This window comes from Capra hircus, chromosome 17, assembly GCF_001704415.2.
Source record: "Capra hircus breed San Clemente chromosome 17, ASM170441v1, whole genome shotgun sequence".
Classification (NCBI taxonomy): Eukaryota; Metazoa; Chordata; class Mammalia; order Artiodactyla; family Bovidae; genus Capra; species Capra hircus.
In genome coordinates, this window is record NC_030824.1 from 53,872,816 (window position 1) to 53,890,998 (window position 18,183).

The following is an 18,183-nucleotide window of genomic DNA, read 5'->3' on the forward strand; positions in this document are numbered from 1 at the left end:
GAATTTCTGTCTTAACTCTATTTGGGGGTCTATGGTTACAACAGCCTAACCTCTGTTCTAACAAACACAAGAGCTAAAACTTACAAACTGATTAAGTGCTCGGCATAAATTACATGTTTTGCTTAAATTCCATGTATTCCCTTTCTGCTGGTTCTATTTATGCCTACTCCTTTTCTGTCTCCTGGGCACATCCTCTCTATCTTGAATCCCTGGGCAGCTCCAGGGCTCAGTCTTTAGACCTCTACACACCTACATCCTAGGGATTCCCCTCACTGTCTACCACCTCTACTGTTCACACCCTGGTCCAAACCACTCCTGTCTCTCTCAGGGGCTTAAAAAAAAACACAAGGTGACAGTTGAGAGTTAAGTTTAACTGGGTACAAAATGAGGGCTATAGCCTGGGAGACAACATTTCAGATAGCTCTGAGAAACTGCTCCTAAGAGGTAGGGGGAAGGTCAGTATATTTGATTTCGGTGAAGGGAGAGTACATGCAATCAAGCATATATCTTTTTGCAGGAAGTTTCTGCTAGTCTCATAAAGGTGATAAGGTCATGTGGAGTACATATCACCGTGATGGAATTTACTGCTTTTCTAGATATGAGATGCACAAATTGGGCTTCTAAAATCAGCTCCTGAAAATATCTGACCTGTTTTGCCAGTTTCTCAGAGCACAGAGTGCCTCATTTCTGCTCTCCACCCTGAACTCCTTTGAAGTGTTGAAGGTCAGCAGCTGCAGCAGCTCACAATTTAATCCTTGTAGAGGCGGATGGCAAGCCTCTATGAGGATGTGTGTCCATGGGATTCTCCAGGCAAGAATACTGGAGTGGGTTGCCATTTCCTCCACTGGGGGATTTTCCTAACCCAGGGTTGAATGCACATCACCTGCATTGACAGGGAGATTTCTCTTTCTTTTTTTTTTTTTTACCACTAAGCCACCTGGGAAGTGGTTTTAGAAATGGTCCTTCTAAAACCTGAGCCTTGACACTACTCCCTTGCTCACAACTCCAACGCTCTCACAGCTCACTCGGAGTCAAATTCTAAGTCTTACCAATGATTCCAAGCCCTATACCCCTCCCCCTCCCTCAGCTACCTCTCTGGTCAGCTGCCAACACCCTTTCCTCACTGCTACAGGACAGTGGCCTCTTATTGCTCCTCGTGAACATTATGGCAGCTCCACTGTCAGCCAGGACCTGTGCAGCAGCCCCTTCTCTGCCTGGAAATCATTTCCTTCGGACACAACTCGCTGGCTCCCCGAGGTCATTTGTGTCTCTGCTAGACGTCACTTCACAGACACATAAACCCAAGAGAAACAGCACGTCCCCACCCTTTTAACCTGCTGTGTTCTTTCTTACTTGAATCTGCCATGGCCTGCCTCTCACCCCTCACTATGAGGGCACAGACTGTGTCCTCCAGAAGGGAGGACAGATACTGATTCTCACCAAGTGCTCAACAGGTATTTACTGGACACACTGAATCCTGGGGATAATTTCAGGAAGTGCTCTTCCTAGCTCCATTTCAGAGACGAGGGAACAGAAGCTTAACAAAAATCATCAACTTGCTCAAGTTCACGGAGCTGTGGTGGTAAAGCCCAGTTTGAACATAGGCTGTCTGATTCTAGAATTTGCACCCTTGGAAGAATCCCCAGGGGGTTCATCTCCCTGACTTGCTGCAGAGAGCAGTCAGTGTTCAATAAGGCCTTGAGTTCCCAGATTCAGTGAATAAAATATAGGAGATACAGGATGTCCAGTTAAATGTTTAACTCAGATAAACAAGAGTGATCATCATTTCAGTATGTCCCATGCAATGTCAGTCTCTTCTGTGTCTTATCTAACAACACCAGCAATGGCATCTCTCTACAGGCTGTCCCTGTCCCACATGGAGTACTCTGAACCATATAATTTATAATTTCCCCAAACTGGAGTCAACAGTGAAAAACCCTACCCTTCTAATGCTTTCTATTTCTATCTATTCAATGTGTTTTTCCTGTTTTGAATGAGAACTGCGTTTTGACTCAGGTGTTCCTTCCTGATAGTTAAGACAAGTGTACACTGACATCTTAGAACTTAGACCAGTTACTTAGGACTTTCAGCACTTAATGTGACCAGAGGGTCTTGATCTACAAATGCAGGGTTTATGGATGAATTTTCCCACCTCCAGAGAACTGTCTTCTCAAGACCGAGTCCGAATCCTCTCCACTCTAAAGAAAGATATGGCAATTACTGCCACTTAGAAGTCAGAATTCAAAAGTTGTTAGTAGGAGCTGCCACTAGTGATAGAAAATGTTATACTTAATTCCCTCTGGGTTAAATCCTTGGGTGGGATTAAAACTCCCAAGAACGGTAACTCTTTTGATCCTCACAGAAGAATGGAAAGTATCTACTACAGAGCTCATGCTGAAGATGGAGGGGTGGGTTTACCTCAAACCAGCACACAGTCTGCCTTTGATCAACCAGGAAACATTACCTACGAGACAGAAGGAAACTATTCTTGCCCTACAACCGGCAGGGACGTAACAATGACGTGTCATTGGTCATCCTTACAATAACCTTCTGAGTTAGTACTGTTACTTCCATTTCTCAGACGAGAAAACTGAGGTTCAGAGAGGTTCAATAAGCTACCCAGAGTCCCACAGGGGCTGCACTGCAATTTAAGGTTCAGTCATTGGTTTTATAACTCCACCACCTACTTTTCCAGCATTCTAGAAAAGGGTTCCAGATAGGTTCTTCTCCGTCTTTGGGTAGAAGAGAACATAAATTTTTGGAGCTAGACAAAATGTGATTCAAATTCATTTTCTTTTACTAATTATCTGTGTGACTCTGGGCAATTCGGTCAAATCTTCTGAATCATAGTTTCTTCCTCTATACAAGGAGACCCCAAAATTGTCCTTGTAGATTGCCCTTAGAGATAAAGATACATTAATATAAAGCACTGGTAACAGTAACTCACAGTAAACATTGGCTTGGTGATCTCTGCAGATTGCTAAAGAACAAGCTGGGTTCCTCAGGTGGCTGAGCGGTAAAAAATCCACCCGCCAGTGCAGGAGGCACAGGTTCTATCCTTGGGTGAGGGAGATCCCCCCTGGAGGAGGGAAGGGCAACCCACTCCAGGATCCTTGTTGGAAAATCCCATGGACAGAGGAGCCTGGCGGGCTACAGTCTACGGGGTTGGACATGCTTTAGTGACTAAACAACAAAAAGAGTTACTTCCCCCAAGCCTGACCTTCAAAGTGCCCTCTACATTTTCTATTTAATTAATATCTGTTCCTCAACTAGAAATGGACCCTGAAGTTTGCCAGGCAGGTCCAGGGACTGGCCATACTCAGACACAATGGAGCACATACAATGGCCCTTCCATCGGGAGCAAACAATCCCAACCTAAAAGGAAACCATGAACTCCCAAGTTCCTGCCTAGCTATTTCCGGAGGATTTCTAAAGGAAGATGGGTTATGAGGAGGACTGGGCCGTGATCTCTCCCCTGCCCCTTCACCTTTCTGGAGGGGCTCTGACAGCAAACAAACAATGGCTGAGTAGATCCTCTCTCTTTGCAGTGGCTGTTGGGTGCCTTGCAAATCAATTAGTGGTTTCAAGACTTCCCACTAACCAGCCTCTACTGGACCCACTGGCCTCCTGTCCGTATGAACACCTACAAGCCCATCCACCTTCTATCCAGACACACCCCCTGGGCTCTGGCTCTAACACTGAGGAGCTCGCGCTTGCCTCCTGACTCTGCCACTTTCTGTGTGCCTTGGGAGAACTGACTCAACCTCTCTCAACTTACATTTTAACCTTAAAATGTGTGAACATGGACCTAGTGGGGCTATCGATGAAGCACCCGGCACCTGTCCCACACGAGGTGGGTTCTCCACGAGCACAGCTGTTATCACCAAAATTAATAAGCCCAACACATTAATCTGACATTAATCTGAACTTTCAAACTGTCTGTCCTTCTGCACAAACTCCTCCTCGTGTTTGATCAGCCACCTCCTTTCCCCACTGCAGCTCAGTTCAGTCCCTCAGTCATGTCCAACTCTTAGGGACCCCATGGACTGCAGCACGCCAGGCTTCCCTGTCCATCACCAACTCCTGGAGCTTGCCCAAACTCATGTCCATCAAGTTGGTGATGCCATCCAACCACCTCATCCTCTGTCATCCCCTTGCTTAACATTTCTCAAACGCTCTGGGTGGGCTATCTTGAACATGAAGAAACTATGGTGGTCACGTGCCTGCTATGAGTCTGCTATTAATGTGCCCTGTGTCTTCCAGGAGGCTCATCACAGTCTATGGATTACACCTGAAGGCTGGGGCTTTGTCTACCGTGTCTGTGTGTCTAACAAAATGGCACACAGGGCCCAAACAGAAGAAAATTGTCTCTCAAACTGCCCCCTCCTTCCAGGAGGGGCTTGGGAGAACTTCACAATGCGTGAGATTTCCACTATGAGACATTTATGAAGACAGTTATCACATCTACTCATCAGGAGAAAGGTGATCGACCTGCAACATCCTGGGATCTCAAGGCTGAACGTGCTTTCGGTATTCTTCCTACATATCTATTTTCCTGGCTAACGATCCTGAAGCACGGAAAGCAAGCAGTCACCTGCTTCAGAACACTGGTGTCTGTCGTATAACCGGGTTAAAATCCTCCTAGGCGTCTAGTGGCCCCATTCTGCATCTAGGGCAGTGACTCTCAGCCCCCACCGGGCTCCAGAATCACCTGGGAACTTTTGAAAAATATTTCTTCTTAGGTGTCATACCAAGATACAAAGGTAACTGGTCTAGAAGGGAGCCTAGGAATTTATATTTTTAAAAGCTTGGCTTAAAAAAAAATTTTTTTTTAAGGGATTTGAATGCTCAGGCAGAATCGAGGACCACCAATCGAATAGGAGGCAGAAAAAAAAAAAAAAGGAAAGGCAAGACTTTGTGGTGTTGTCTGCAGGATGACCCATTAAGGTAATGGGGAGTTCCCAGGTGGCACTAGTGGTAAATTACCCTCCTGCCAATGCAGGAGACCTAAGAGACATGGGTTCGATCCCCGAGTCGGGAAGATCCCCTGGAGGAGGGCATGGCAACCTACTCCAGTATTCCTGCCTGGAGAATCTCAAGGACAGAGGAAGCTGGCGGGCTACAGTCCATGGAGTCTCGCAGACTCAAACATGACTGAAGCGACTTAGCAAGCGCACACAGATAAGGCATTGGGAAGGCACTGGAGGCTTATTAATAGGGCAATGCCACTAAGCAGAGAAAACCAAAAGCAAATCATTGTGCATTGAAAGAGGAGGTGATGCAGTCACTGGTAAAAATAAACAAGGTCGTCTTCCCAGGCAGAGGAAGGAAACTATGGCTGTGCCCTGCGATAGGACTCTTGGCAGCCTGAGGGGTGCCATTAGGGACCAGATAGACGGGAAGGAGACGGACATCAGCTCTGGTCTTGCTTCCATTCTCCACTCTTTCCCATTAAAAACGGGCCACGTGCTGACCTCAGCGAGACCTTAGCTTATCTGTTGTGCAGAACAAAGCTGAGTTTCTACATACCAAGCTTTATTACTTGGGTCTAGAATTCTCTTTACAGTAAAGGTTTCGGGGGATGCCTTTAGAAAAACAACCCACAGCTATAATAATAACTATTGCTTTCAAGCCACAGGGGCTCTTTTTCTGGAAAAATAATCATTCAACATTTCTGATGGAGGACTACTAAAAGTCCTGGGGCAGTGATTTTTTAAAAAATGCATTATGATAATAACCAGTTTTGGAGAGAGTGAAGTGAAACAGTCATCCTTAATCTCTACTAGTGAAAATTTATCAGAAAAATCTATACAGAAACTGCACAGGGTGTGCCAGGAGCTTGGAAATAATTCATACTTTTTGATCTACTACTGGAAATCTATTCCTAAGAATGGACTCTAAGAAAAAAGTCAGAGATGTATTATTTGTGTAGACACTTTTATATAATATATAGTATCATACATATTATATACACATAAAAATACCAAACAAATTTGCCAATATGGTACTGAAAATTTGGAAGCAAGCTAAGTAAATGTCCAACGAAAGGGACCAGCTAAGTAAGTTTTGGCATCTCATTAAAGCAGAATATTAAGAATCTATGAAAACCTGCAAACAAACAATATATTAAATATCAGAGAATGTTCATCATACATTTTAAGTCAAAATGGAAAGTTACAAAGCACTTAATTGCAGATATTAAAAACATATTGGAGGGAGACACGGTGAGATGCTCACAGGATAGTTTTTCTTTCACATGTGTTCAGTCTCTACATTATTTTACAACAAGCATGCTTTACTTTTATGATGCTAAAACATACCCCAAATGTTTTGTTTTTAATATGTATGGGGTGCTAACAAAATTTTTCTGAAATAATAAATTATCAGCCTTTCTTCTATTTTGAGTTAAGGGCACACATTTCTGAAAAGGTGTCTGGATCCACACCAATTTTTTTTTTTAATTCATTCTCTTTAAGAGAGATTTTCTGACCTCAGCCAGAGGTCACCATCTCTCCAGTATCCAGGCTGCTGCTAGCTGGAATGCTGACAATCACCAGGAACACAATCCCAAAACATCTGGAGAGGGCCTGGTGTGCTTAGCGAAACATTCACACTCTTCCTTAATGATCAGGAAACGAACAAACCACAGGTATTATCCTTAATGATCAGGAAATGAACAAACCATTCCAGTCCTGAGTCCCCGGAATGCCAAAAACCACAAGTGCTATGAGGTACACAGCACCACTACTTCTTTTGTGGAATTTAGGACCAAATCTGGAGTCACTGTGGACCAGAACATACCTTCCCCAACCCGGGCCTAGCAATTTGAGAGGAGTCCTAGGAGTCTGGTTCTTGTCTGGGAGGCGGGAGTGTTCTATGTGTCCCCCACATAAGAGGACTGTCTCGTCTGCTTCCCAGGAGACCCAAGGACTTGGCATGAGCACAGGAGGGTCAGCCTCCCCATGCCTGCTTTCGACAGCCCCTCCTCAACCCACCCAGAACTGAAATGGAGCTGCTACTTGATCAGCCTACGAGGTGGGCAAAGCCAAGCGTCGGAGGCCCAAGCGGGTCATGCAATTGCTCATGGCCCATTCATTCAGTGGCCCTCTCTGGAACTTGAAGCTGTCAGCTGGTGGGGAGCTGCCTGCTTCGACAACCAGTTCTCAGAACCAGGAGGGAAGCAGGGACACCCTGGGTTAGCAGTGGAAGTGTGTGGCACACATCCAGCGGAGGCCCTCTGAGCATGCAGTGTTGTGACCCCAGGCAGACCTACCTCATAGGAAGTTCTGATGAGTCTGAAAATGTCAACCTCAGGATAGGGCTCCACGTCATCACTGAGCAGGGAGTGGAGGTGAGGGATGGGGGGCAGCGTGCTGTCTTTATTTGTCACGCTGTCCAAATACCTGAAGAAGAAAGAACCCGGAGTCACTGAGAGGCGAATCTGGAATTCTCTCTTTATAGTTGTCCACCTATTTTCTGCAAACTCTGCATATCAGAAGACTAGAATTTCCTTAAGAGTGAATGAAAATCCCTTCACTTCTTTTTAAAATTTTATTATTTTTTTAAACTGAAGTATAGTTAATCGTCTTCACTTCTAGAGACAAAGAATAAAGAAAAATAAAGAAAAAAAATCCTCAATCACACAGAGAAGTGGGCCCTATGATAACCATCAGGGCATATAAGACTCACAGAACCAAGGAGAAAGGCAGATGGAAGGTACAGAGAAGGCAGCCCAGGGGTAGTTTTCCAGGTGAGAAATACCTTCCCAAAACGGTCATAGCCTCCCCGTCGTCCTTGCAGTTCAAAAGCTTGTCTACGTTTGCATCGAGCACAGCTAGGGCCAACTGGAATATCACTTTGATTCCTTCATAGAAGAAACAGTCGACAACCACCACTGCGCTCTCAAAGGGCATCACGCTGAGAAAAAGGGTGAGGAACCAGGACAGGGAGATGGTGGAGATGACGCCCAGGTCCTGCATGCAGTCGTACAGCTGCGGGACATAGTCCCGGGCCAGTTCCTCGAAGACACCCTGGTCCACCAGGGCACCTGCAGCGGGGGTGGACGCAAAAGGTCACGCGTTAACCCACAGCACCTTCTCGCAAATGAGCCCAAGCCAACAGCTCGACGAAAACAATCCAGTTGACGACTGCTACTGAGACAGAACGCTGATCGCTACGTCACTAGACGAAGGTAGCATCAGCACAGCCAAGTCACCAGATGAGTTCTGACTGCGTCTTCTCTTTCTGGGGCCTTCCTCCCCTGCTTGTTTATCATAAAAGAGCAATAACATCAAACCTCTAAGAGCTGCGGAAAAGGTCAACTTACAAGACTTTCCTGACACACAATTATTTTGCTGGCAACATGATGTCTGGCTAGGCATGAAATATACATCTAAGTAGGTTCATTTCTTGGCAAACTCTTAAAAAAAAAAATCACTCTTCTGGATGCTTGGTCCCCATAGAGGAATTGTTTCTTTAAATAATTGTTCGGTTTTCCCCCCCTCCCCCAAAGTATAAGCATTCCAGCTGTACACATTCATGATCAACTTCCTGATGTTTCTGGAGAGTATTTCCAATGAATCAAGCTACTGTGCAGAAGTTTAGAAATGGAGACAGAACATAAGAGGAGAGCATAAAGTACACCACTTGCTATACTAGCAAGGAAAAGCTTGTCTTGCTAAAATGAATGTCTAACACTGGAGGGGATTATACGGCGAGACACCAATAATATATTTAAATGCTCACCATCGCTGCTTGCTTTGCAATGAAACCAGTTCTGAAAAATACCTTAGAAACTGAGCTCTGAATGTATTTTATATGCTATTCTGCCCACTCCTTTTTTGAATCCTTCTGCTTTCCACAGATTCCAAGCTCTTCAGGAAAGCACCATTAAACCTTTGGGGACTGGTGATCTGCGTGCCTGGTGCAGCTCTCATGTGCCACAGACTCCCACACTGAGTGTTTTCTAAAACAGTGAGATGTATATTCTTTCCATGGGGAGAAGCTCCACGGTGCTCCTTTGTGTAATAATCTATGTTGATTCAAGCCCTCTCATTCCCATTTTGGGAAACTGGAGTTGTCTGACACTCTTTTGGCTAATAGTGACTGGAAATGGGGTTACAGCTGGTTTCCTGGTTCTAGAAACATTTTCCTGATGAGATAAGGGTCATAAACTAATTGCATCCTCACGTACCAACCACCCTGGTATTGTAGTAATCAGGGAGCATGCGTTCACACAAAGCCACCAGCAGCCAGAAAGCTTCCTCCTCTTTGGCATAAAGCAGCAGCACAGATGTGACAATGTTCATGGCCTAAAGGATGAAAGAAGACGTCAGCAGATACATTTCAAATACATCAGACACATTTTAACCTGAGAAACGACTGAGTCAGTCCCAAAGGAGCCAGCACACTTTTTCCACAAAAAAACAGATAATAAATATGCAAAGGCTTTACATACACCCATTCTTCTGAGTTTTGTTTTGTTTACAACTTTTGAAAAATGTAAAAACCCTTAGAACGTCAGCCTGCTAAGTGTTTTGCTCTTGCTTGTTGTTGTTTTGTGGGTTTTGTTTTTTTTTCTTTGCCTGTTAACTGTTAAGGGCTCCATGAACACCAATATGCACCAAGGACTGAGCCCCACCATGACCACCAATCCTCATTCAAAAACTCTGTCCAAAGCCTATTTGCCAAAGCTTTCAACCTATCAGTCTCAGTGTTTGGAATCCTTAATTCGGTGAGGTGAATATTTCCCTTTTAATCTTCCATAATTGTTTCTATCGCCCAGTACACATGGCTTGAGGCGCTCTTCAGGGAACAATGAAACCTTTCAAAGTTGGAGTCCTCGCCCATTATTTCCATCTGGATAAGGATGGTAGTGATAAGTAACAGGGGTTTAATTCTAAAGTAATCTACTTTATTAAAAGATATCATCAGCTAGCTCATAAGCACTCCAGGCTCAACTACTTTAATAGTCCTCTTAATTAAAAAGAGGAAGATCAAAAGATAAATATGAACTCTATTATATTAGAAGCCAGCTCCTGCCTGTACTTCTTTTGATCCTGGAGAAACCGGTAAGTAAGTGTCCATCAGATTCCTACAATATAAACGTCAAAAAAGCAATTTAGGTCTGATAGGCTCTTCCTTGTAAGCCTGACTCGGTAGGTTCCCAAGTGAAATCATTAAAATTCCACTTGAGAATTAACCTGCCTACTACACGATCAAGGTCATGGCTGGTTTCTTCGTCATTCAGTCAAGGTACGTTTCTTTTGAGGCTCTACTAGGTAACAGGCTCTGGACTGAGTATTGGGGAAAAGGAGGGGCACAGGGGTGACCATCTCACAGGGCATAAATCCAGGGGTCAGAGAGAGAAAAGAGATGTGAAAGTCGATTAATCAATTCGGAGGTATATTTTAAATAAACTGCTATCAAAAAGGTAAAATGTACAGGGAGACCTGTGATATATGCACGTCTGTGTGTCTGTGTGTCTGTGTGTCTGTGTGCATGTGCACGCACGGTATATAGGTTTCAAGAAAGTAAGCCTGCTTTAGGCTTCAACTAGATGGTCAAGGAAGGTTTCTCTGGGTACATATGTAGCCTTTCAATCTAACGACACTTGGAGCTCTCCAAATTGTGCTATCCATACTAACATATACAGGCAATCACTACGGTTGGTATATGGGCAACATTTTTTAATACTGAATTACACATTTATTTTAGTGGGCCTTAAAATATAGCCATAGCATATAAGAACTACATTCTCAAGGACATTAACTGCTTAGGAGTTGCCAAGGGGAGGAGCACTGGGAAACCCAGAACGCAGAATTAAAGGCTTGGGGCCCAGATATGCTCATGACCAGTTAGTGACCAGCCAGGCCACCAGACGATGGTGGATCCAGAAAGGGCACTCTTATCCCTTGGCTCCCCTGCTCAGTGCAGGGTTTCTCTGCTCTGGGAGAGCATGCATCCCCGAGGACATCTGACAAGGTCTAAAAACATTTAGCTGTCGCAAGTGGGGAGCACTGGCATTTTGTGAGAAGATGCTATTAATCATGTTATTAAGCAGGAATGTTACTAAACATTCTCCAAAGCACAGGACAGCCCCACACAAAGAATTATTCAGTCCATAATGCCAACAGTACCAAGGTCGAGAGACCCTGGTACAGTAATTGCTCTCTTAACCATAAAGCCTTTCTTCTTTTTAAAGAAATATTTATTTATTTGGGTACCGGGTCTTAGCGACAGCATACAGGATCTAGTTCCCTGACCAGGGATCGAACCCGAGCCCCCTGGGAGTGTGGAATTTTAGCCACTGGACCACCAGGGAAGTCCCCCATAAAGCCTTTCTTATTACTTACCGGCTGGCAGAAAACATGTTTTTAAAAAGTCTTACCCATCTGTGACATTCACCTGGCAATACCCTATGTTAGGATTTCGAAAAGCATAAGCTGTCAAGACTCTCCTCAGAGCGGCGATGCCCATCTCGTTCTGGAAAGCAGGGTGTTCTGGAAGGGAGCGGTGCAGGTCCCGCTCAATCTCCTCCGTGGCGAGGTTGTACTTCCCCATGGACTTTTCCACGAGGTCCTCATAGTAGCCGGGGTGGGTGGCCTTCTCGTTGATGGCCCCTGGGAAACACCGAACGGAGCCAGCGTCAGAAAGTGGGAGCCCCGGCCTTGGCTGCCTGACCCGGCACCTTCACCTTCCTCCTGTGAGGACCTGCGTGTCACTGCCGGCCCCCTCCCCTCTTCCCGCTCCACTGGAAGCCAGCGGCTTAAAAACTCCCCTGTTCGCTATGATCCCTTGGAGAAGCGAATGGCTACCCACTCCAGTATTCATGCCTGGAGAGTCCCATGGATGGAGGGGCCTGGTGAGCTACAGTCCATGGGATTGTGGAGAGTCAAACACGACTGAGTGATTCTCTCTCTCTCCCTCTCACACACAACACACACACTCTATGATATCACTTATACGTGAAACCTAAAGAATAGTACAAATGATCCTAGATACAGAACAGAAACAGGCTCACAGACACAGACAATAAACTCATGGTTCCCAAAGGGGGGAAGAGGACGAGAGAGGGACAAATTACAGTATGGGATTAATAGATACAAACTACTAGTCATACAACAGGTAAGTAGCAAGGATTTACTGTATAGCACAGGGCATTATAGTCAATATCCTGTAATAACCTATAAGGCAAAATAATCAGAAAAAAAGACAGCTGGATGGTTATGCTATACACCTGAAACTAACAGTTACTGTTAAACTATACTTCAATTAAAAAAAAAAATAATGAATTTTTTAAAACCCTCCCTACAAGCCTCCCTATACACACACAAACAAAAAATTCTCCCTAAAGGTAGAGGCTTCCAACCTAGAAACTGTGTTCCAAGGAACTGCCACAGACAACCCAAAGGGGCTGCTCAGAGAAGAATAGGGAAGTGGGCAGAGAAAGTCAAGCTGAAGCTGAAGCCGTCTCAGTTCTTCAACCAAGCCTTGCTTGCATTTTATCAGGGTTTTCCTTCTGATTTAACTTAAAAAAGGAAGCTTTGTCTCTCAAAACAAGTTTAAAAACTGAAATTATGAAGAGCTCACAATGAGCCATACTGAAGAGTAGGAGGAAGGATGAAGAGGGATTTTCAGAATTGCAGGGGGCAGGGAGCATATTCCTGGCAGTGAGGAGCCACTGCTATGAAGGGAAGCTCCTCGGTGCTGGGTGGGAGGACGCAGAGGTGGGTGAGGACCACCGCTGTGACACAGCTGCAGGTTATGATTCTTACAGACAGACAAACCCTGGATGCAAGCACTTAACTATAAATCTAGTTAAATATAATTTATGCAAGTATAAGGTTTATGTACACACACACACATATACATATATACAAATATGTACATATAAACACATACACATATATATGTACATATTATATAATAAAATAGGTGCTTTTATGTTAAATATGTGTATATATACACATGGGCTTCCCAGATGGCACAGTGTTTTACGAATCCACCTGCCAAGACAGGAGACTCGGCTTTGATCTCTGGGTCCAGAAGATCCCCTGGAGTAGGAAATGGCAACCCACTCCAGTATTCCTGCCTGGAGAATCCCACGGACAGAGGAGCTTGGCGGGCTACAGTCCATGAGGTTGCAAAGAGTCGGACACGACTGAAGCAACTCAGCACACGTGCATATGTGCAGACACACACATATGGAATGAGAGGGTAAACTGACTTGTACTTCACTGATCAGAGATTAGACCCCTGGGTTGAAGTGGGGGTTACATATCTGAAATAGCCCTGAGGCACGATGGAAGGCTGAGGGCAGCCCTGGGGCTCCCCACACTCTGGAGGCGTGCTCCCGCTCCAGCCCTGCCATACCTGACAGCAGCAGCCAGAGCTCCCCACGCATGCTCTCGGGGACGCCCTTCAGCACCAGCTCCCGGGTCTTTTCTGTGCGGTACATGCAGATCCCTTGCCCGTACTCTGCAAAGTGAATCTTCCAGGCCTGCTCTTTCAAAAACTCTTTGGCCTGAAAGGGATGAGGTAGCATCATTACACCCAAAGTACTTCGAGATTGGTAAGGACAAGTTTGATGGAAAGTCAGAACATTTTTCCCTGGAGAATGGAGCTGGTAAGTTCTGGACAGAATTCATGAGAACAAAGAACTCAGATTTTCTGAAGACCTTCTGTGACCTGACCCATATATCAGAGCCTGTGGATCTGCCATGAAACTTTCTGGCCCAGAGTCAGAATGCCACTTACCTGAGATGGTCAGGAGCATGCAAATATTACTTACGGCTTTATATCTCCTCCTCCAAGTGAAACAGACTGGATGTTGTTAAATGCGGCCTGAGACATTATGTACTTATTGTTGGCTACTTAAACAACAGTTAAAAAACAAAACTAAAAAAATGTCACCTGCATATATAAGTATATGACCCATCTCCTTTCACAGTGAAGCCACTCTGAAACCTGATGACATACAAATATGTCATTGTATGTTATATTTATATGTCCTTTGTATTTTTAAACAAAATATCCTTCACTTGTAGGAAACTGTCCAGTGACATATTGATGAGTTTATTTTAAAAGATTTGTTAAAAACATTCCTGTTCTAATACAGAAAGTTCCTGGCAAGAGGAGGCGGCACTCACCAATTTCGGGTTGAACTCCTCGGGAGACCGCCGCCGATACATGGTCATCAGGGTCTGTGTGGCCGTGGGGACACTGTTGCCATTGAGGTTGAACTGGCGCTCGCCATCGGCATCGGAGCTGGTGCTCCTCTGGGGACTGGAGGAAACGAGGCTGCTGGGCCGAGAATACACCTGCCAATGCAGAGAGCAACATGAGGCGGGGATGGTTTGAGCTGCAGAACCTACTTCTTCCACATCCTCTCCTCCACCTTTTTGCACTCAGTCGTGTCTGACTCTTGCAGACCCCATGGACTGTAGCCCACCAGGCTCCTCTGTCCACGGGATTCTCCAGGCGAGAACGCTGGAGTGGGCTGTCATTTTCCCGACCCAGGGACCAGACCCCACGTCTCCTGTGTCTCCTGCACTGGCAGGCGGGTTCCTTACCACCGAGCCACCTGACTGTCCTCTGGACAGACACAAATAGCTTCACCATGGTTCCCGAGAGGCGCCTTGCTAGGTGATGTAGCAGGAGGAAGTCGGCAAGCCAGCATTTTGGTGAGAATTAGAGGGGATCATGGGCCACAGGGCTTCAATGTTCCCAACAGGTTTCCCCTGTATTTTATTTTTTGGCTGTGCCCCATAGCATGAAGGACCTTAAGCTTCCCAATTAGGGATCGAACCTGCATCCCGTGCATTGGAGGCATGGAGTCCTAACCACTGGATCACCAGGGAAATACCTCCTCTGTATTTTAGACTCATTTTTACAGCAAGCTGGTTGGACACTTATCTCTCTGATTAGTATGCATGCAAAGTGTGACGTGGTTGATTCAACTTGCAGGGGACCGCCTCCCTCGCCTCCTATCTAGTTTCTGGTGCCTCAAAAATGCCCACAGAAGCTTGGAGCAGGTAAACAGGAGCTCGCCAGCTTTACAACGAATTTTCGCTGCAAGTCGCTCTATCACTTGAGCTAATCACGCATCTTTCAGGGCCCAGTTTCCCTGGATGTGGATTCAGAGCCTAATTCAATAGGGACACAATTCGTATTGTATCCTAATAAAACCATCCTAATAATCTTGTATTTCAGGTTTGAGACTTTACTGAGTGATCTCTGTATAATTCTCAACAGAGTCACTTGCAATGTAATCAGGACAAATCACTTCATAACGCCTTCAACGGTGAAAGAAGAGGGTGAGATTAGATGTCCAATTCTATGATCTTTCTAAATACAAACACCATGAGATTTAAATGAGATGTCTTCTCTGGACATCAGAGTAGTTGGTTCACCTCAGCACAGCTGCAAAGCTTCAAGATCAAACAAAACAGACCAGGAGGTGAACACTCCCCAGGGAAGAGAAATAGGCTGAACCAACCCCACAGGTGCCTTCCACCGACCTCATCATCCGAACTGTTGTAGCTTCCTGCGAATTCTTTGTCTGAGTATATTTTGGAGGTTGTCTGCTGCAGGAAGTCAGAGATCCTCTGCACCAGAAAGTCTCTATCCTTCAAGTTGGCAAAGAGAAAGGTCATCCTGTTCCTGGTGCTGATGGACAGAGGGCTGGGGAGCACGCTGGAGCTGTCTGCCTTCTCTACAATCGTCACCTGAAAAGAAACAGGCCACCAAGAGCATTACTTCCCAGGGATCACCCGGCAGCAACCTCTGAGCACTGAAGATGCTGAGCACTGAAGGAAGAAGACCATGCTTTTCAATCTCGGCAGGAACCTCCGTATTTTACTGAGGCAAGCTGAGATTCGTGAACGCTGTCCCAATAAAAGAAAACAGCTCAGAACAAATGAAACCGTGTTAGGTAGGCAGAACAGGGAAAAGAAGCCCAAAATGGTGGTGGCTAAAAAACAAGGAAGGTCCGAGGACCAGAGTGAAGACTTCAGAAAGAACAAACAGCACTCCTGGCTAAGCCCAATTTGCACAGGGCAGGCCCGGGGGGAGGCGAAACGTATAAAAGGAGGAGGCAAAGCGTGCGCTCTCCTCCTCTCCTGCGTGCGTGCGCGCTCTCTCTCTCCCCCCTCCCACGCGCTCCTCCACTCTCTTCCCTTCAAATCTTGGGGTTGGCATGCCCTCACACTTTGAGGATGGATTCTCCTGCTATCTTCTAAATAAAATAGAGCTGTAACACTGATTTGCCTAAGAGCTATAACACGGTTTGTCCAAGACCCGAGAGCTGTGACGCGCTGAGGACTTTAATGTCCGTCACTCCAAATCTTTGTTGTGACGAGACAAAGAACCAGGGAACATATACTCGCGTGACAGCTGGAACCAGAACTATCTTGCTGGTAGTTATAAATCGAGAGTGAGTCCCCATCCCAGCCCCAGGAGACATCTGGAACATCCAGAGGCACTGGTAGTCCCAAGTGGAGGGCACCACGGGCATCTCACAGGTGGAAGTCAAGGATGAAACTAAACATCCTGCAGGGCACAGGACCCAAGTCAGCCTGCCCCCAACACAGTAAGGCCCAAGATGTCAACAGCACCAAGGTTGAGAAACCTTGCTGTGAAGGAATTCTTTGACTTTCATTAAAATTTCATGGAACTTTAAGAGGGAGGACTCTTAGCTGGTGCTTCATCTGTAAGAGAAAGAAACAACCCACGATACTGGGTCCTTTTATTAGCTTAATGTGGACATGGCTTTTAAAACACTACCAATCCTTCAAACGTCTCGTTTAGACTCCAGGGCTTTGCATTCCTCACCTCTTACCACTTCAAAGTTTTAAAGGCTTGATTCTGAGCAGACATGACGTAAACAGCTTAACTGCAACCCTATCTGCACGGGCTGACTGTTGTGTGTGTGTGTGTGTGTGCGTGCATGCGCACTTGTGCGTACTAGTGTGTGTAGTAAAGTAAGTCAACCATATCAGGAGAAAAGCAGAAATAGGGGGCATGTGTTTCAGCTTTGAAATGATGGCATACATTTGCTGGTTTATAAAAGGATTTTCATCAACTGGAAACTAAGATAAATGCATTACAACTCTTTTCTTTAGCACATTAGGAAGAAAAATCTCAAGACCAGCTCTAGATAAATGGTTTATTTGCAGCGGCGATGATTGTGTACTTCAGAGTTTAGTTTCTTTCCCGTCTTCATTTCCACAGGTAAGCGGTCTAGACAGGTTCAACTTTGACCTCTTCATCAGCATTTTCATGTGAAAGACATTTCCTCAGGGCAGAACTTTAAAAACCTCTCTCCCTTTCAAGGCTAAGTAACCTATTGGAACTGCCTAAAAAGTTGCATGGTCACAGGTGCAAAACAGGTATTACTGGGGTCCATAAAGGGAAAAACTGCAGGACCTGAGTTCTGTTCTCAGCTTTTATAAACACGTACACGCTAGATATATATTCATACATTTTTAAAGGAATATTCTGAGATACCTAGAGTTGTACCTAAGAGTTTTCCCCTCCAATGCTACAGAAGCTAGAGAAATTGGCAGGGAGAGGGGGAAACCAACTTCTTTACCATAAAAAGGATTTTCCCATGATACTTCAGACACATATTAAAGAATGCTTATTTTAAATGACTGAAAAAAACTCCTTTTCTCCCAACAGATTGTTTCTGATTCTTTTAGTCTCCAGGCATCTGCAATTAATGACAGATGCCAAGAGGATGACAGGGTTCAAGTTCTGCACCTAAAACATAGACTCTATGTGCTCGTGAGGAAATCAAGCATGAAGTCCAGTATCTAGCAGGATCATGAAGCAACAGCAAGAAAGCACCTACAGAAACCCTAGAAAGCTTCCCACAGGTTAGCATGTATTTTTCACTGACAAATGAGTTCTAGTAGAATTCCAGCCCTGAAACTCTGCGCCTCCAGGGAAGGGTAACAGCTCCACGGGAATGTTCTACACAATAATGAGACACATTTTCATCACCAACTACAATTGTAAGATAGCTTGAATTTAATGAAATCTTGGTGTTTCACATGGAACATTTTACAAGGTAATTTATAACTGAAAAAAAGAAGAGAGACTACATCTAGAAATCCTAATGAGGACTCTCATCACTCTTTATCCTCTTGCTGCTATTCAGACTTTTCTTTAAAATCTACA

General features: G+C 45.1%; 1 protein-coding gene across 1 annotated transcript in view; it reads right to left on the reverse strand.

Annotated features, from left to right (window-relative positions):
* TBC1D9 (TBC1 domain family member 9) overlaps positions 1-18,183 on the reverse strand; it is a 121,470-nt gene that overhangs the window by 20,859 nt on the left and 82,428 nt on the right. The window contains exons 7-13 of the mRNA XM_018061559.1: positions 15,522-15,728; positions 14,151-14,321; positions 13,375-13,525; positions 11,407-11,621; positions 9,194-9,311; positions 7,762-8,047; positions 7,274-7,403 (exon numbers count right to left, since the gene is read on the reverse strand). Of these exons, the coding sequence (XP_017917048.1) occupies positions 7,274-7,403; positions 7,762-8,047; positions 9,194-9,311; positions 11,407-11,621; positions 13,375-13,525; positions 14,151-14,321; positions 15,522-15,728 (1,278 nt within the window). The remainder of the gene's footprint in view (positions 1-7,273; positions 7,404-7,761; positions 8,048-9,193; positions 9,312-11,406; positions 11,622-13,374; positions 13,526-14,150; positions 14,322-15,521; positions 15,729-18,183) is intronic.